Source organism: Pseudogymnoascus destructans (assembly GCF_001641265.1).
Source record: "Pseudogymnoascus destructans isolate 20631-21 unplaced genomic scaffold scaffold_7, whole genome shotgun sequence".
Lineage (NCBI taxonomy): Eukaryota > Fungi > Ascomycota > Leotiomycetes > Thelebolales > Thelebolaceae > Pseudogymnoascus > Pseudogymnoascus destructans.
In genome coordinates this window covers 700,422-715,544 of record NW_020167526.1, presented here as the reverse complement: position 1 = coordinate 715,544, position 15,123 = coordinate 700,422, and the positions used below count along the sequence as shown (strand labels likewise).

The 15,123-nt window shown below is 50.9% G+C and overlaps 4 protein-coding genes across 4 annotated transcripts; 2 read left to right on the top strand and 2 right to left on the bottom strand.

Annotated features, from left to right (window-relative positions):
• Positions 1 to 727: 727 nt before the first annotated feature.
• Positions 728 to 2,564, top strand: KIN28_1 (TFIIH complex serine/threonine-protein kinase subunit kin28; the record flags this gene model as incomplete). Its single annotated transcript, XM_024466598.1, has 3 exons — positions 728 to 1,030; positions 1,086 to 2,007; positions 2,339 to 2,564. The coding sequence occupies exons 1-3, from the start codon at positions 841 to 843 to the stop codon at positions 2,562 to 2,564; spliced, it is 1,338 nt and encodes a 445-aa protein (XP_024325499.1). The 5' UTR covers positions 728 to 840.
• Positions 2,565 to 5,630: 3,066 nt separating this feature from the next.
• On the bottom strand, positions 5,631 to 6,023 carry VC83_02947 (uncharacterized protein; the record flags this gene model as incomplete). Its single annotated transcript, XM_024466597.1, has 1 exon — positions 5,631 to 6,023. One exon carries the CDS (start codon positions 6,021 to 6,023, stop codon positions 5,631 to 5,633), a length of 393 nt encoding a protein of 130 aa, XP_024325493.1.
• Positions 6,024 to 7,095: 1,072 nt separating this feature from the next.
• VC83_02946 (uncharacterized protein) lies at positions 7,096 to 9,256 on the bottom strand. The gene is made up of 4 exons (XM_024466596.1): positions 8,577 to 9,256; positions 8,048 to 8,527; positions 7,872 to 7,999; positions 7,096 to 7,821 (listed from the first exon to the last, which is right to left on the bottom strand). The coding sequence occupies exons 1-4, from the start codon at positions 8,972 to 8,974 to the stop codon at positions 7,205 to 7,207; spliced, it is 1,623 nt and encodes a 540-aa protein (XP_024325492.1). The 5' UTR covers positions 8,975 to 9,256; the 3' UTR covers positions 7,096 to 7,204.
• A 1,816-nt stretch (positions 9,257 to 11,072) lies between these two features.
• Positions 11,073 to 13,294, top strand: VC83_02945 (uncharacterized protein; the record flags this gene model as incomplete). The annotated part of the gene is made up of 4 exons (XM_024466595.1): positions 11,073 to 11,117; positions 11,177 to 11,613; positions 11,676 to 12,742; positions 12,879 to 13,294. The coding sequence occupies 4 exons, from the start codon at positions 11,073 to 11,075 to the stop codon at positions 13,292 to 13,294; spliced, it is 1,965 nt and encodes a 654-aa protein (XP_024325495.1).
• Positions 13,295 to 15,123: the final 1,829 nt, after the last annotated feature.

The following is a 15,123-nucleotide window of genomic DNA, read 5'->3' as shown; positions in this document are numbered from 1 at the left end:
ACAGGCAAATGAAGTGCTAAGCAAGCGCCGGAGAGCTAAAAAAACACGACTACAGCAAGGAGGATCACTTAGTCAACAGGTAGCACAGGAGCTACAGGACGAGAGGGACGTTGTGCAGCAAGTAGAGCAAGAAATAAGGGCAAGTAGTGGTCGGAAGCCAAGGGAAGAAACCCATGCACGTCGCTGTGGCAAGTGTGGTGAGACTGGACACAATGCGCGCACTTGTCAGATTGTAATAGACAGGTCTGAGGAAGAGGACTCCGAGTAGTTTTAATTAATTTATATTGTTGTGGTGGATTTATCGCAATTCTTATGGGGTAGTCGCGATATTTTGGCACTTTCGCTTGTTTGGCACTTTCGTTATACATGCACGTTAGGTAGAAGAGGAAGTTGAAGAGGAAGAGGTAGAGAATGATTCAAGCGACTCAGAATTGGAATTGAAGGAGTGTGTGGCACGTAGGACTAGGTCAACTAGAGTAGAATAAATTTTTTGTCCGACTACCCCATATGTTCGACTTCCCCATGCGTTACGACAATTATTGACCCAAAGTACGAGTACGCTCGGCGTTGCTGTTTTTGGTCGGTTGCTTACATAAGCTGGCACGGACCTGAGGGAGCGGAAAAACTGGGTCGCGTGGTTGTCAGCCTTGTGTATCCGGGAGGAGCCTGGCGAATGGGAGACGACGAGGCGGAAAAGTTGGGGCGAGTTCAACGTTCCACGTTCGCGGTTTGATGACCTTAATCTTGATGTTATTGTGTTGACTTGAAGGCTTGCATGTTATGTACGCCTGAAGGGACGACGATATCAGCAATTAGAGCTACAACCAACACAAGGCCGATATGGCGTTGTCCCCGCTGATTGTAGGCGCGCCCGGCGCAGACCAAGGCAGGAGTCCAGCTGGGGCAAGATCAAAGCTCTTTGCAGCCGCGAAGGCCCAGAACAGCTCAGTAAATGCGTCGCCGATTCCCGAAGCTGCGCCAGATCTGGCCGAGCAGTTGAACATGAAAGAGAAGGCGAAATACATCAAAGGTCCCGCACCCCCCTCCCCACCTAGCCTCCTAGACAATAGCTAACCCCCCACCAGGAAAGAAACTCGGAGAAGGAACCTACGCAAACGTCTACCTAGGCACCCTCCGCAGCGACCCCACGCACTTCGTCGCGATCAAGAAGATCAAAATCCAAGCCGAGTACACCGAAGGGCTTGCCCCCGACGCCGTGCGCGAACTCAAGCACCTCCAAGAGCTCTCCCATCCCAACATCATAACACTGCACTCCGTCTTCTCCTCGCGCGACCAGAACCTCAACCTCGTCCTCGAGTTCCTCCCCCTCGGCGATCTGGAGATGCTCATCAAAGACGTCGAGGGAGTGCGATATGGTGCAGCAGATATCAAGGCTTGGATGGGCATGCTCAGTCGCGCTGTGTGGTTCTGCCACGCCAATGCGGTGCTGCATCGCGATATCAAGCCTAATAACTTGCTGATCGCCGCCGATGGGATGGTCAAGCTTGCGGATTTTGGTCTCGCCCGCGCATTTGCGGATCCCTATAAGCAAATGACCAGCAACGTCATCACGCGCTGGTACCGGCCCCCGGAGCTCCTCTTCGGCGCGCGCCACTACTCCGGTGCCGTCGATATCTGGGCTGTCGGGCTGGTGTTCGCGGAGCTCCTGATCCGCACGCCGTACCTGGCTGGAGACACGGAAGTGCACCAGATCAGCCTGATCTGCCAAGCGATCGGAACGCCAACAGAAGAAGTATGGCCCGGCGTCGGCAAACTCCCCGAATACACCGTCCCCGAGCCACCAAACCCAGTCAGGGGCCGCGAAACCTACCTCGGGACCTTTGGGACGGCGGGACAGGAGGGCGTGGATCTCCTGATGGCGATGCTGGTGTTGGACCCCAGGGCGCGGATCACGGCGCAGGCGGTGCTGGAGCATCCGTGGTGGAGCTGCGAGCCGAGGCCGACGAGGAAGGAGGATTTGCCGAGGAAAGGGGGGGGGGGAAAGCGGTGGGGAAGGATATGGGGAGGGGGGCCGGGGTGGTGGGGAGTGAGGATCGGCCGGCGGTGGCGAGGAAGTTGGATTTTGGGGCGATGAGGTAGGGTGGTAAGGGTCGATTGGGTTGGGGAATGGGCGTTTGGGGTAGGCGGGGAGTTTAGATGGCTTTGCAAAGACAGAATATGAGATGATTGATTAGACTGACTGAAAGTGGTATCAGTGTTTATGGGCTCCAGGCGTTCTTTCTCAGATCTTCCATTGTAGTTATGAGACTGGACAGCCATACCATTTTCAACTCATTTTCCATAAAGGAGTGCGGCCCATGCGAACTTATGACTAAAGCCAGGACGAACACGAGTCCGCTGCATTAACTCCACAAATTGCAAATCAGACGTCCCAGTCACTCCAGCTGTTGGACGAAATGACGTTTGCACGCAAGCTCATCCTAGCAACCCAGTCACCATACCCTTCCTCTTCATCTATCTCCTTCCTCCTCTTCCCCCCTGCCCGCCTCAATGCCACGACCTCAAAACCAGGCGATGCGGGAGCCTTCTCAGAGACTTGCTGATGTCACACTCAGGACCGGAGAAGGGGAGCGATAACTGATCCGAACAGAAGATCGTCCAGTCCCACTTCGTTGAATCGGGGATTCTTCCTTGCCATCTCCAGCAGAGATGCAGTATCTGAGAAAGTCATAGATCATATGAGCGGTAATGTAGCGTAGAAACTTCCGAAGGTCCTGCGAAGGGCTTCTTCAGTAGGATCCAGGCGAACTCGATCGTGGAAAATGAAATGGAACGAGACGGCCATGAATTGATTTCTGAACAAGTAGAAGATATGGCGTGGTTCGATGAGTCTATCAACTACCTGGACTCGTTGGGCCTTGCTAGCTTGTCTCATTGCGTCGTAGAATTATTCTTCATAGCTTCTTCCATAATCGTGCAGTGTGCGGCGAATCACCTCCCGAATACGATTCGGCGATTTGGTGATTCATTCATATTTTTGAGGTATTCGCCGAATCATGACTCGAATCTAATTCGAGTCATGATTCGAATCTTTGAGGCTTAAATAGAGTGTATAGAATATTGAAAACTATGGAAAATATTTAACTATGCCTAACCTATATGTTCACTTGCATCTTCGACATCCTCATCTTCGACATCCTCATCATCGACAATTATCCCCCAATCCCGTAGACATAGTAAATATCTAATTGTTGAAGGCAATAGTCTATTCCTTTTCTTTGTGACAATGTCAGCTCCTTGGCTAAAGACCCGTTCTGATGCTGCTGATGTTGCTGAATTGCTAAATAGTCTCGAGCTATTTGTGCAATTATTGGATACTGATACTGCTTTGCTTGCCAATATTTAAAGATATTAGTCTCAGGCTTATCAACTCCTGGCTCATTAAGCCACCGTCTCCATTCAACCTCTTGAAGTATAGGCTTTCGATGCTTAAACATCTCATCCTCGGAGTCCACTTCTTGAGGTATATCCTCATCCTCATTATCAAGCATAGCATCCATTTCCTTTGCTCGAATATCATTGTCCCGTGTTTTATACTTGTGATAACAAGCTGCAAACTGTGCTCTTGCTCGTTCTTTGCTTGTGTTATAAAAGCTTTCAGGCAAATAGAAGTCAAATATACTAAAATTAAACCGAGGATCACATATGTTGCAACTGTTGAATGGCTTGACCGTTGGCTTGTTGCAAGTGAGAAATAGTCGTCCAATTTGTTGAATGCAGCAGTACAAGCTTCGTTGATACATGTATGCTTAACAGTCTTCTTGATCTTCTTAATTTTATCCATCAGTCGTAGATAATATGGAACACAGTAGTTAAGTGTTGGATACCCATCTGCTTCCACCTTTTCTGAGATACGCTTAAAAATCTCAAAGAACTCTGCAAGAGCATGAAGTAATTCCCATTCTTTTGAAGAAATCTGGATATCACGCATGCTTATATCAAGAGTCTGTGATGCACAAAGGGCTGCGATTGGTGCCTCCATTGACAATGCATTTTGAAGCATATGATATGTTGAGTTCCATCGTACTGGCATATCAATTGTAAGAGTAACAGGCTTGATTCCAGTGGCTATAGCATGAGAACGAAGACTATCCTTCCACCCTCGACGATTCCTAAACACATAGATGTGCTTGCAGAGCTTTGTTAAAGCGTTAACAACTTCTTCTTTTTCGGAATAGATAGCATTAATCCGAGTATAAGCTAAACCCTCTTGAACTCGATAGCTCTCAAGCTCTTCTGATGGTACAGCTTTCATCGTCATAAGAGCTGCTTGAACAGCTAGATTTATAATATGTGCCATACATCGTACATCGCCATCTTTAACAGTAAAGCTCCATGGCTGATTTGTTGTTGTTGGAACATCTGCTGCTCTTGATTCGTATTGGTTGAGCATTGCTGTATTATTTGACGCATTGTCTCTTGTGATAGTAAAGACTCCATGTGTAATTTTGAAATCATCTGTAACTGAGAGTAATTGCTGAGCTAGGTATTCGCCAGAATGAATAGGTTCAAGTAGATTTATCACATCTAGGATTCTTGAATGTTGGACCCAATCTTTTGATATCCAGTGTACGGTAACAGCAGCATGATCTGTTCCATTTATAGCAGTCCAAGCATCAGTCGTAAGTGATAATCGCCCACCTGCTTTAATATGATTATGCAGTTCCAGTTGTAGCTGCCCTCGATGATAGCAAAATTGCCTGTGTAGGTCCCTTTTCAAAGACGTTGAAGAAATACTCAAGACTGAAGGATTGAGGTAATGCACTAGCTGCCGGAATGAGAATTTATCTACCAGTCTCATTGGTAGATTATTCATAATGATGAATGCAAGTAACAATTCTCGGATGGTGCCTGACACTGGAGTTGTACCATGAGGATTTGGCTTGAAGAATCTAGACAAAGATGCACGGTTCTGAGGGTGGATATTGTCTTTATTCTGAAGTTTTCGAGTAGATTTTGAAGACGCTTCAAAGATAGTTGGATGCTTTAGTTCAATATGTCTCCATAAATTGCTTGTTGTATTTTGCGATACCGGTTTAGCTTCAGGCATATATGAACAGCCTTCTTGCGTACAAGCATATTGCATCTTATTAGGAGAGCCTCTTAAGATAGTACGAGAATATAGATTCTTTGTAAAAAGAGCAGAATGAGTGACTGGTAGCTGTAGTGTTGCGGTACTGCTTTGTGGTAATGATAGCGAAGACGATGAGAATACTCCATCATTACTGTTATCTTCATAAATAACATGATCGTCAAGATCCTCAGGGGCGTCAGACAACTCGGAATCACTCATAATGATGATAATTGTAATGATTGAATGTATTAAATGTCAATCTAAAAAGCTATATATTGAGGACGACAGTAAGTCCTCACCGCTAGACGCTTGGACATCTTAGACATCTTGGCAAGTATTCGGATCATTCAAATACTTGCCGAATCATGATTCGAATCATCAAGAAATAGCCCGAATCAGATCATGAATCGAATCTGATTCGGGGTGAATCATGCCGAATCACGATTCGCTGCACACTGTAATCGTGCATGAAAGGAGAAACCCGCGACCCAGGGTGGCTTGAGAGACCGACGAGACGTGTTCTTTTATCTTCATCTTAAAAAAACTCAAATTTGAATCCACGTAGACCGACATCCTTGGTGAGGCAGTTTGCAATCCCATAAAGTGGCATACAATGATACCATAGCTCTGTAGCCTTTGCCAGCTTTAGGAAGACATCTGGTACAGGGATCAACGTATCATCGAGTTCGAAGATATCTCCTGCCTGGGGCTGGTTGCGGCGGTCGACATAAATTCCCATCGAGATGAACTCAGGCGCTGGGCTCTCTGCTCTCTGCTCTCTGTTCAATGTGTTAGTGTGGCTCAATCGATACCAGAAAGAGCGTCTCACCAGATCGTATGCAAGTCCAGCATCTATCTTCAGAGAAGCCCACGTTTTGGCGATCTTAGCCCTTTCAAGCCTGGCGATAGTGGCACGAAATAGGTCCATGGTAGCAAGCACGGGGTTGTCCACCGCTGTCAATATCAGTATGTGAAATTTAAATAGATATAACAAATTCAAACTTACTATCGGACGTGTGGTGATCTTGGTCTCCAATGTTGTTGTCAGAGGAGGAAGACGGGTTATATAGAGTCGTTGTTGTAAGCGCTTATAAGTGGGCCAAATTTATCACTCGAGTGAAGTTCATTATTCGAGATCGAAAACATCACCCTTCCCTTCGTTGTCCACCCCCTTTGCTCCAGATTATACAAATTCCCAAACCCACACCCCGACCAAGTGGTTCCACGTGAGATACGGTAAACCTTATGTATTATATCCCCATACTACTACCCCCTCTACCATACACCCATTTTATCCCTCCCCCGTCCCCAAAACCCATCATCCATACGCCCAACCCAAATAATATCATTTACTACCAATACCATCCCTTCTTTACCAAAGATCCGGCGTCCCCCTCATCTCAGCAGAATACATCCCCCCCGTATACTCCCCCTCCCCCATCTCGACCGGATACTGTCCTCCCCCCCCCATCTCCACCGCATAAGCGCCAGCCTCCCCCATCTCAACGGGGTAATTATTCGTCCCACTCATCTCCACCGCAAACTCCCCGCCTCCTCCCATCTCTGCTGGAAACCTCCCGTCACCCTCCATCTCAACGGTGTATGCACTACCACTAACTCGGGGTCTCGTGCCTTCGAGTTCCGCGGTATACATGCCCTTAACGGCAGCGGGTGCGCTTATCGAGGTGAGGCGTGCGGTGGGGTGGGGGTAGCCGCGCCAGTCGACGCGGGTGAAGTCGATGGGGAGGGAGGGGGTGTCGTCTATGGCTGCTTTGTAGGCGGTGCGGAAGCGGGTTGCTTCTGTTGTGGGTTAGTTTCTGGTCTGTACAACCTTGTCATCAAGGGATGGGGGGAAAGGCTGGGGGGGACGCACCAGCAGCATCAGGAAATGTAATCTTGAGAAACTTCATCTTCCGCGCCAGATCTTCCATCGACGACGTCGTCGGCCGCTCGCTAGTAATGGAGTGTCCGCTGTCGGAGTGCTGGCTACCGAAGGACGGGGCGCGCGAGCCGGGCGTGATGGTGGCGAAGCTCGTGGCGGCTGTTGTGGACGAGGCGGCTGTGGAGCGGCGGCTAAAGAAGCCTATGATGGAGGGGGTTAGCTGGATCTCAGGGGAGGGACAGGAGCAGATAAACAAAACAAAAAAGAGGGACCATACCTGTCGACGCCGTGCGGTCTGTGGTAATGGTGCTGAAGATGTTGTTGCTGGTGTATTCAGACTCAGACGGTGAGCTGAAATACCCCTGACTGATCGATGGAGATGTAGTTCGGAGCTGACTCCACGGGAGCGGATCAAAGCGGAGGATGAGTTCCTCACTGCGCTTCGTCTTTTCGGGCTCCTTCTTGATATACTTGAACGGGAAATCTAAATCTCTCGCCTTCTCCAAAGAACTACCATAAAAAGAGAGCGAGCACTGTCCCGTCTCCTTATCACGCCAGATCTTAAGGTGCTGGTACGTTGCGTCACCATTTTTTCGGGACGTCTCGGAGGAGATCTTGTTCACAGCGAAGGCACCAAGAAAGAACTTGTTGCGCACGGCGGACTGGAACTCGGTGAAGTCGGCGAGGTTGGAAAAGACGTAGCGTGGGATGGCCGGTCCGAGCTCTTGTGGCTTGCCTTTGAAATACAGGGAGTGGCTACCTTGGGTGAAGGTCACCTCTAGAGTGGGGTGGTTTCCGCTGTTCCAGGTGTATGGATAGCAGCGCTGTGTCGACCCGAGCTTGACTGTTAGAGTGGTTAGTTGACTGAATAATAGGGGGACTTGATATACTTACTTCGGTGCTTTAGGCGCTCTTTGTTCTCCTCGTTGATGATGACGAGCTCGCGGCCTGGTGATGTTGGTGATGTAGAGGGCCTTCCAGCTGGCTTGCGCCTGATATCGATTTTTTTTGACCCAAAAAATCTGTCTGCAGTTAGAAATCAACTCAGAGGAGGGAGAGAGTAAACCTACACCTCAGCAACGACGTAATCTAACGCAGGCTGTGGCAGAATCATCTCGGGGCATGAGGAGAGCTGCGGTGATGCAATGCTAGATAGGCGGCTCGATGTCGGAGGGACAGGGCTGCTACGTGGACTGATGGAGCTACTGATAGTGTCGGCTGTCGAGAGCTCGGGGCTGTTCTGTGGGCTCGGTCCAGACGATGGAGCCCGGTGCGGAGATAGAGTCTGGCTGTCGTGATAGAACCCGGCCTTTTCTAGGCTCCTGCTGGGAGGGGTTCTGCTCGGAGAGCTTCTGTTAGTACTCACGGGGACCGTCATATATTGGTATTGGTATTTGTTATTGATTATCGCGCTATCTGGAGTGGGTAGGTTTGGAATCGGAAGGCCATCCAGGGTTTCCGAGACGGGATAGGTCGAGTTGTTGATGGTTCCCCGCCGCTTATCAGGTACGGCTACCTCTTCAGCCTGTGGTTCTGTTGTAGTTTTGTTCCTGTGGGTTGTTAGTTATATGAACATAAGCAAAACAGTGGAGGGCTTACAGTATATGAAGGACAGATTGGGCTGTTAGGTCCGCCTTATGGGCCCGGATCGTCTCCTTTAGTCCTTGAACGTAGTCTTGGCTATACTGAAACTTGGCAATCTTCCACATCGCCTCTGGAGTCATCTTGTTCGACAATATGGGCTTGTTCTTTTTCAGAAAATCGTAGCCTCTACTTAGAGTTTTGTAGATCGCTTCATACTGCGCATAACGCAGCCCAGCTCGCTCAAAGGCCTCCCGGTTCATTTCCACAATCTCTGCAAAGGACGTAATCTCGTGGATCAGGTCCTCATACTGCGTCGCCGAGTTCGAGTGCTTGTCAAAGAAGGCACCATAGACATTTTTAATCTGAATGGCGGCACTGATCAGCTCATTGACGGAGAAGCCTGGGGCGGCCATCTTTGGGAGGGCACGAGGCCTCCGTTTTTTTTTTTTTTTTTTTCAGTTATCAGAAGTGGACGAGGTCAAAGAGTATAAGCCGATAACGCAGTCGCGTGCACGGCATCATGATGACTCTCCGAACCGCATACAGTTCATGCGGTCCGAGGGTGATCACGAACAAGTGAGTGGAGTTATAGTATGGCGGGAATAAGTTCTGAAAAACATGAGATGGAAGGCCCAAATGGATATTTATCCACGTAGGGCTATGGAGAGCGGGAACTTGGCAACTTGGGAGGTGAAGGGGGGGGGGGGGTTGACGTGGGCGGTTGGGTGAGGGAAAGGGAAGGGAAGGGAAGGGAAGGGACGTGTGGGATGTTGGGGGGGGGTGATGGTGAGTGTCTGGGAGGCGCATATGGGACAAAGTACTGTACTGCCCGGCTCCCCAGCCCAGCCAGTAGTAGAGTAGGGTGGTCGGGGGCTGGGGACGTGTCCTGAATTCTCTGGTTGTACCCTTTCCCCTTTCTCTTGGTACAGAGGGGACGACGGGTCAGGACATCGCATGGCAGCTATGGTGCGCAACAGGGGCCCGAGCACAGATTTGGAGGGAGGGACGGGAGACAGGCAGGTAGGCAGCGAGTAAGTGGCTCGGCGATTTTGCGACAGGACGGACGCGGCCGTGGTGGCGGGACCTACGTTAGGGCAGGTGGTCGTGCAGATAATGCAGGCAGGAGAGTACAGTGAGTACAGTAGTGTGTTCTATCCCACGGAAATGTCTCGTGGGAAGGAGTCAATTCCCATAGTTGGGGACTCAGGGTCTCAGGGAGGGACTGGCAAGTGGCCTCGGGAATCGGGAAGGCTGAGTGATCGTCAGATGGGCATAACCATAACATGGAGTGGAGGGGGAGGGGAGATATCCCCTTGTTTCCTGGCCTGGTCTAGGTCTGTAAGTTAGTGTGTTGGGAGATGGGAAGGGAAGGGAAGGGAAGGGAAGGTATGCAGTAGCGCAAGCGGCAAGGAGGAAAGTGTAATGACGAGTGATGATGGCCTTGGTTCGTGCAGCGTATGTGGCGCTAGAATTGTGGCTGAGGGAGAGACTATTGAGAGATTATTAGGAGAGTTGCAGCGGTGCTATCATCTCTAGCACGACGACGACGACGACGACCAGTACAGTATCAAAGAGTGTTAGCGAAGTGAGAACGGACCTATCACAGGACACGGCGGCGGGAACGTGGGTGGATGCGATGCTGTGAGTGGATTTAAGCTTTGGCAAGGGCGGGCAGGGGCGGCGGCACGAGCGACCAGGGGTTCGCACGCTGACAGTAGAAGTATCCCATCACACATATCTGTATGAAGGGATACTTTGGAAGCTCGTTTCTGACGTCTCATTTCTCGTCCGGCCTCATCTGCACACCGAAAGCATGGATATTATCATCCACAGTACACGGCTTTCCTACGCATTTACCATATAAATGTATGTCAATTACCATATAAATATATGTCATTTACCATATAGATGTATGTAATATCTCTCCTCTGACCATGTACACCCTATGCGCCGTCGACAAGGAGGACACCACTCCGACGACTCAGCCGCCCCTTCTCTACGCACTACTCCATATCAAGTCGTCTCTGGGAATTGAGGCTTAGCTATCATACCAGCAACTATCCCAGCCATCTCAGCCACCCATGCTATCCACGATAGATCTCTCTTTCTTTGCCTGCTTCCATCTCTCTTCTGTCTTTCTCCCTGTCCTTCCCGCCCCCCTTTTCCTCTCCTCCCAACACACCGGTCGGCGCCAGTTACGTACGCCTCTCATTATATCACTCACAACTTAGCTTACTTCACTTCCCTCTCCCCATACATCTCCTCCCGACACCATATCCTCCGTTCCCAGCCTCATCGTGCCGACCCCCCAACTCCATGATTTTATGCCCCGGCACCTGCTATGACCATCCGAGAGAGCCCTGCCAAGTCCAAGGCTCCGTGAACGTCCTTTTCCCCACATGCCCTCGTCTCATGGCCTCATATTATCTGTCGCATGCCCGCCCATTGCTCGCCCTTCATCTCTATCATGTAGCCTCCTAGGCATTCTAAACCCCCAACTCCATCTTCCCAATGCGTGTCTGGATCAATCCCACCGACGTTGGCCGGCACCACACGGTGAGTGACTCCGCTGCTGAGCGTCTACCGCGAACGCGCCTCTGACGAATTTTCCCCAGACCAACGACGACAAGAGAGAGCAGATCTGTCGTGATATCGATAACAACGGTTTTGACTGGCAGGTGTGGGCTGTGGCCGCCTCGGGCTTCTTCACCGACTCATACAACTTATTCGCTACAAATGTCATTCTCCCGTGTCTGGCCTTCGTCTACTGGCCTGATGACAACTCCGGCAGAGAGGGCAAGATCAACATTATCACGCTAGTCGGCTCGTGTCTCGGGCAGCTGATCTTCGGATTCCTCGCCGATAGATATGGGCGTAGGAAATTATATGGCTTCGAGCTGATTGTCGTCATCTTTGGCACCCTTGGCGTCGCGCAGAGCTCGGCGGGGTATAATGACTCCATGTCCATCCTGTCATGGATGATGTTCTGGCGGTTTTTCGTGGGGGTAGGCATAGGGGCCGAGTACCCCCTAAGTGCTGTCATCACAGCAGAGTAAGTTTCCAGAGGCGCAAATAAACCCAAATTCACCGCCAAACCAAAACTAACCTCCCCAGATTCGCCGCCCGCCAATCCCGGGCCCGCATGATGGCCGCCGTCTTCATCATGCAACCCATCGGCCAACTAATGGCCTCCCTCGTCGGCCTCATCGTCCTCCTCACCGTCGGCCGCGCCGGCGGCCTGCACCTGATGCAAGACGACGACGAAGCCGCCAAAAAGATCGTCGACAGCATCTGGCGCTGGGTCATCGGCGTCGGCGCCATCCCCGCCCTAATCGCCATCGGCTTCCGTCTCACCATCCCCGAATCCCCTCGCTACACCCTGGACGTCGACCAAGACGGCGCCCGCGCCCTCAGAGACACAGAGCAATACCTCCGCCAGCCAGGCGCCTCCTTTCCCACCGCCGACGATGACAGCAGCCGCCCCAACGGCCTCGGTCTCGAAGACGGCACGCCAGGCCTCCGCCCTCTTCCGCGCGCACACTACGACGACGACGATGACGCCGCATCCGCCGTCTCAGACGGTAGCATGGACATCATCGACTTCAGCGGCGGTGGCCCCGTCCGGCACAGCACCCACGCCACCGCCCCCCCGGACGACGACGACGAATACGACGCCGGCTCAACATCCACCACCTCCCCCACGCACCCCAACCCCTTCTCCTACGCCGAACTCAAACGCTACTTCTGGACCGAAGGCAACTACCGCACCCTCGCCGGCACAGCCCTGACCTGGTTCCTCCTCGACCTCGCCTTCTACGGCCTCGGTATCAACAACCCACGCACCATCGCTCGTCTCTGGTCTTCTAAACGCGTCGAGGTGGTGGAGGAGTTGATTCCGAGCTGGGCAAACCCGGCGGATGTGGGGATAGGGATCTATGAGACGCTGAGGCTGGATGGGGTGAGGGCGATTATTACGGATGCGGCGGGGTCGTTGGTGGGGAGCGCGGTGCTGATTAAGGCGATTAATTATGTGCCGAGGAGGGCGTGGTTGGTGTGGAGTTTTGCGGGGATGGGGGTGCTGTTTGCAGTTATTGGGGGGAGTTATTTTAGGGCTGTGGATACGGATTTGCATGCCCTTGTTATTACGCTTTATGTGTTGGTGCAGTTGTTGTTTAATCTTGGTACGTTTTTTCCGTTCCCTTTTTCCCTTTCTCTTTCCCTTCACATTCTCCCCATACGGGGCCCCTTTTCTCAACCTTACCTTCCTCCCCCCTCTGAAAGTCCTCTTTCCCGACCCCCCACTAACACCCCCACCAGGCCCAAACACCCTAACCTTCATCCTCCCCGCCGAGCTCTTCCCAACCCGCTACCGCGCAACCTGCCACGGCATCTCAGCCTCTCTGGGAAAACTCGGCTCCATAGTCGTCGTCGCCTTCCTTCCCTCCCTGCACATCAACGACCCCCACTCTCGCCACTTAGGGTACCTTTTGATCGCCTTTGCGCCGCTGATGGGGATTGGAGCGCTCGTGGCGTGGGCGTGGATCCCGGAGGTGCAGGGGCCGAGAGGGAGTGCGGCGAAGGGCGTGGATGGGGGGAAGGAGAGGGGGAGGTGGGTGGTATCGAGTTTGTCGTTGGAGGAGTTGGCGGTTGGGCTTGGGGGGAGGGGGAAGCTGAGGGGGAGGTTGGGGAGGAGGAGGAGAAACGTGGAGGGTGGGGAGAATGGACGGGTGTAAAGGGGGGCTGGGTTAGCGTTTGGGTTGGCGTGGAGTTGGATATTGGTGAGATGGTGTTGGTAATTAAAATGTTGATTGCAGATGTATATTATATATAACGTTAACGTGCATTTATAACGAAAGTGCCAAACAAGCGAAAGTGCCAAAATCATGCGGTGACCAACCCCCCCAACTAAATGTTAAATTCCTCCACAACAAAACATGCGCCATAAAAATGATGAAAGCAAATTAGTGCTAGCTATCCAAGTTATGCAAAGCGACCCAAATTTGCGCCTTCGAGTTGCAGCTAGGATCTATTCCGTAGACCACCGCAAGCTACGTCACCGTTTACAAGGCGTACCTTCACGACGCGATATCCAAGCCAACTTACGGAAATTAAGTAACCTAGAGGAATCAGTTCTTGTTCAGTATATACTTGACTTAGCTGCTAAAGGGTTCCCTCCTCAGTTGTCTATTGTTGAAGATATGGCAAATCGACTACTTGCAACACGCGACGCGCCACGCGTCGGGTCACGTTGGGCTTCAAACTTTGTTAAGCGCCATGTAGAGCTCCGGACACGCTTCCAGCGAAAATACGACTACCAGAGGGCTAAGTGCGAAGATCCAGAAGTCATTCGTGGCTGGTTTGAGCTTGTATGGGACACAATTCTAAAGTATGGCATCAACAATGCAGATATACTACAACTTTGATGAGACTGGTTATGATGGGCGTCATCTCAAGCGCAACGGTAGTAACGAGCTCAGATGGGCGGGCAAAGGCAAAAAAGGTGCAGCCTGGCAATCGGGAATGGGTTACAGTAATCCAAGGCGTTAGTTCTCAAGGTTGGGCAGTGCCGCCATTTGTCATTGTGGCAGGTAAAAACCACCTTGCATCTTGGTATGAGAATAGCGGATTTCCAGCAGATTGGGTAATCGCTGTTACTGCAAATGGCTGGACTACAAACGAGAGAGGTATGGATTGGATTCAGCATTTTGAGAAGCACACAAAGCCCCGGAGTGTTGGTGGTTATCGCTTGTTAGTCCTTGATGGTCATGAGAGCCACCACTCAGACAAGTTTGAGGAGTACTGCAAAGAACACAACATTATTACACTTTGTATGCCTGCTCACTCTTCCCATATACTCCAACCACTTGATGTTGGCTGTTTTGGCCCATTAAAGAGAGCTTACGGTTGGCAAATTGAAGATATGATGCGGGCTCATATTATTCACATTACTAAGGATGACTTCTTTCCTGCCTTCCACGCTGCATTTAACATTGCAATGACAGAAAGCAATATTCAGGGAGGGTTCCGAGGTGCTGGGCTTCTTCCATTTAGCCCTGAGAGTGTAATATCTACACTTGACCTTAGGTTTAAGACGCCAACACCTCCAACCTCTTGCCCAAACACCGCTCAACCATGGGTTTCTCAGACACCAAATAACCCAACTGAAGCTGTATCACAGTCTACTTTCATTGAAAACCGAGTTGCGCATCATCAAAATAGCTCTCCAACCTCAATCTATGCAGCTGTTGACCAGTTTACAAAGGGTGCATCGCAAATAATGCATCAATTAGCATTGTTAAAAGCAGAGAACCAAAACCTGCGACAGGCAAATGAAGTGCTAAGCAAGCGCCGGAGAGCTAAAAAAACACGACTACAGCAAGGAGGATCACTTAGTCAACAGGTAGCACAGGAGCTACAGGACGAGAGGGACGTTGTGCAGCAAGTAGAGCAAGAAATAAGGGCAAGTAGTGGTCGGAAGCCAAGGGAAGAAACCCATGCACGTCGCTGTGGCAAGTGTGGTGAGACTGGACACAATGCGCGCACTTGTCAGATTGTAATAGAC

What these genes read in the sequence shown, in the direction of transcription:
- VC83_02946 (XM_024466596.1), bottom strand. Translation starts at nt 8,974, where the DNA reads ATGGCCGCCCCAGGCTTCTCCGTCAATGAGCTGATCAGTGCCGCCATT. An exon ending in CAATCTGTCCTTCATATACT is followed by an intron (nt 8,528 to 8,576) that starts GTAAGCCCTCCA and finishes AACAACCCACAG; the next exon opens with GAACAAAACTACAACAGAAC. An exon ending in AGAGCGCCTAAAGCACCGAA is followed by an intron (nt 7,822 to 7,871) that starts GTAAGTATATCA and finishes CCACTCTAACAG; the next exon opens with TCAAGCTCGGGTCGACACAG.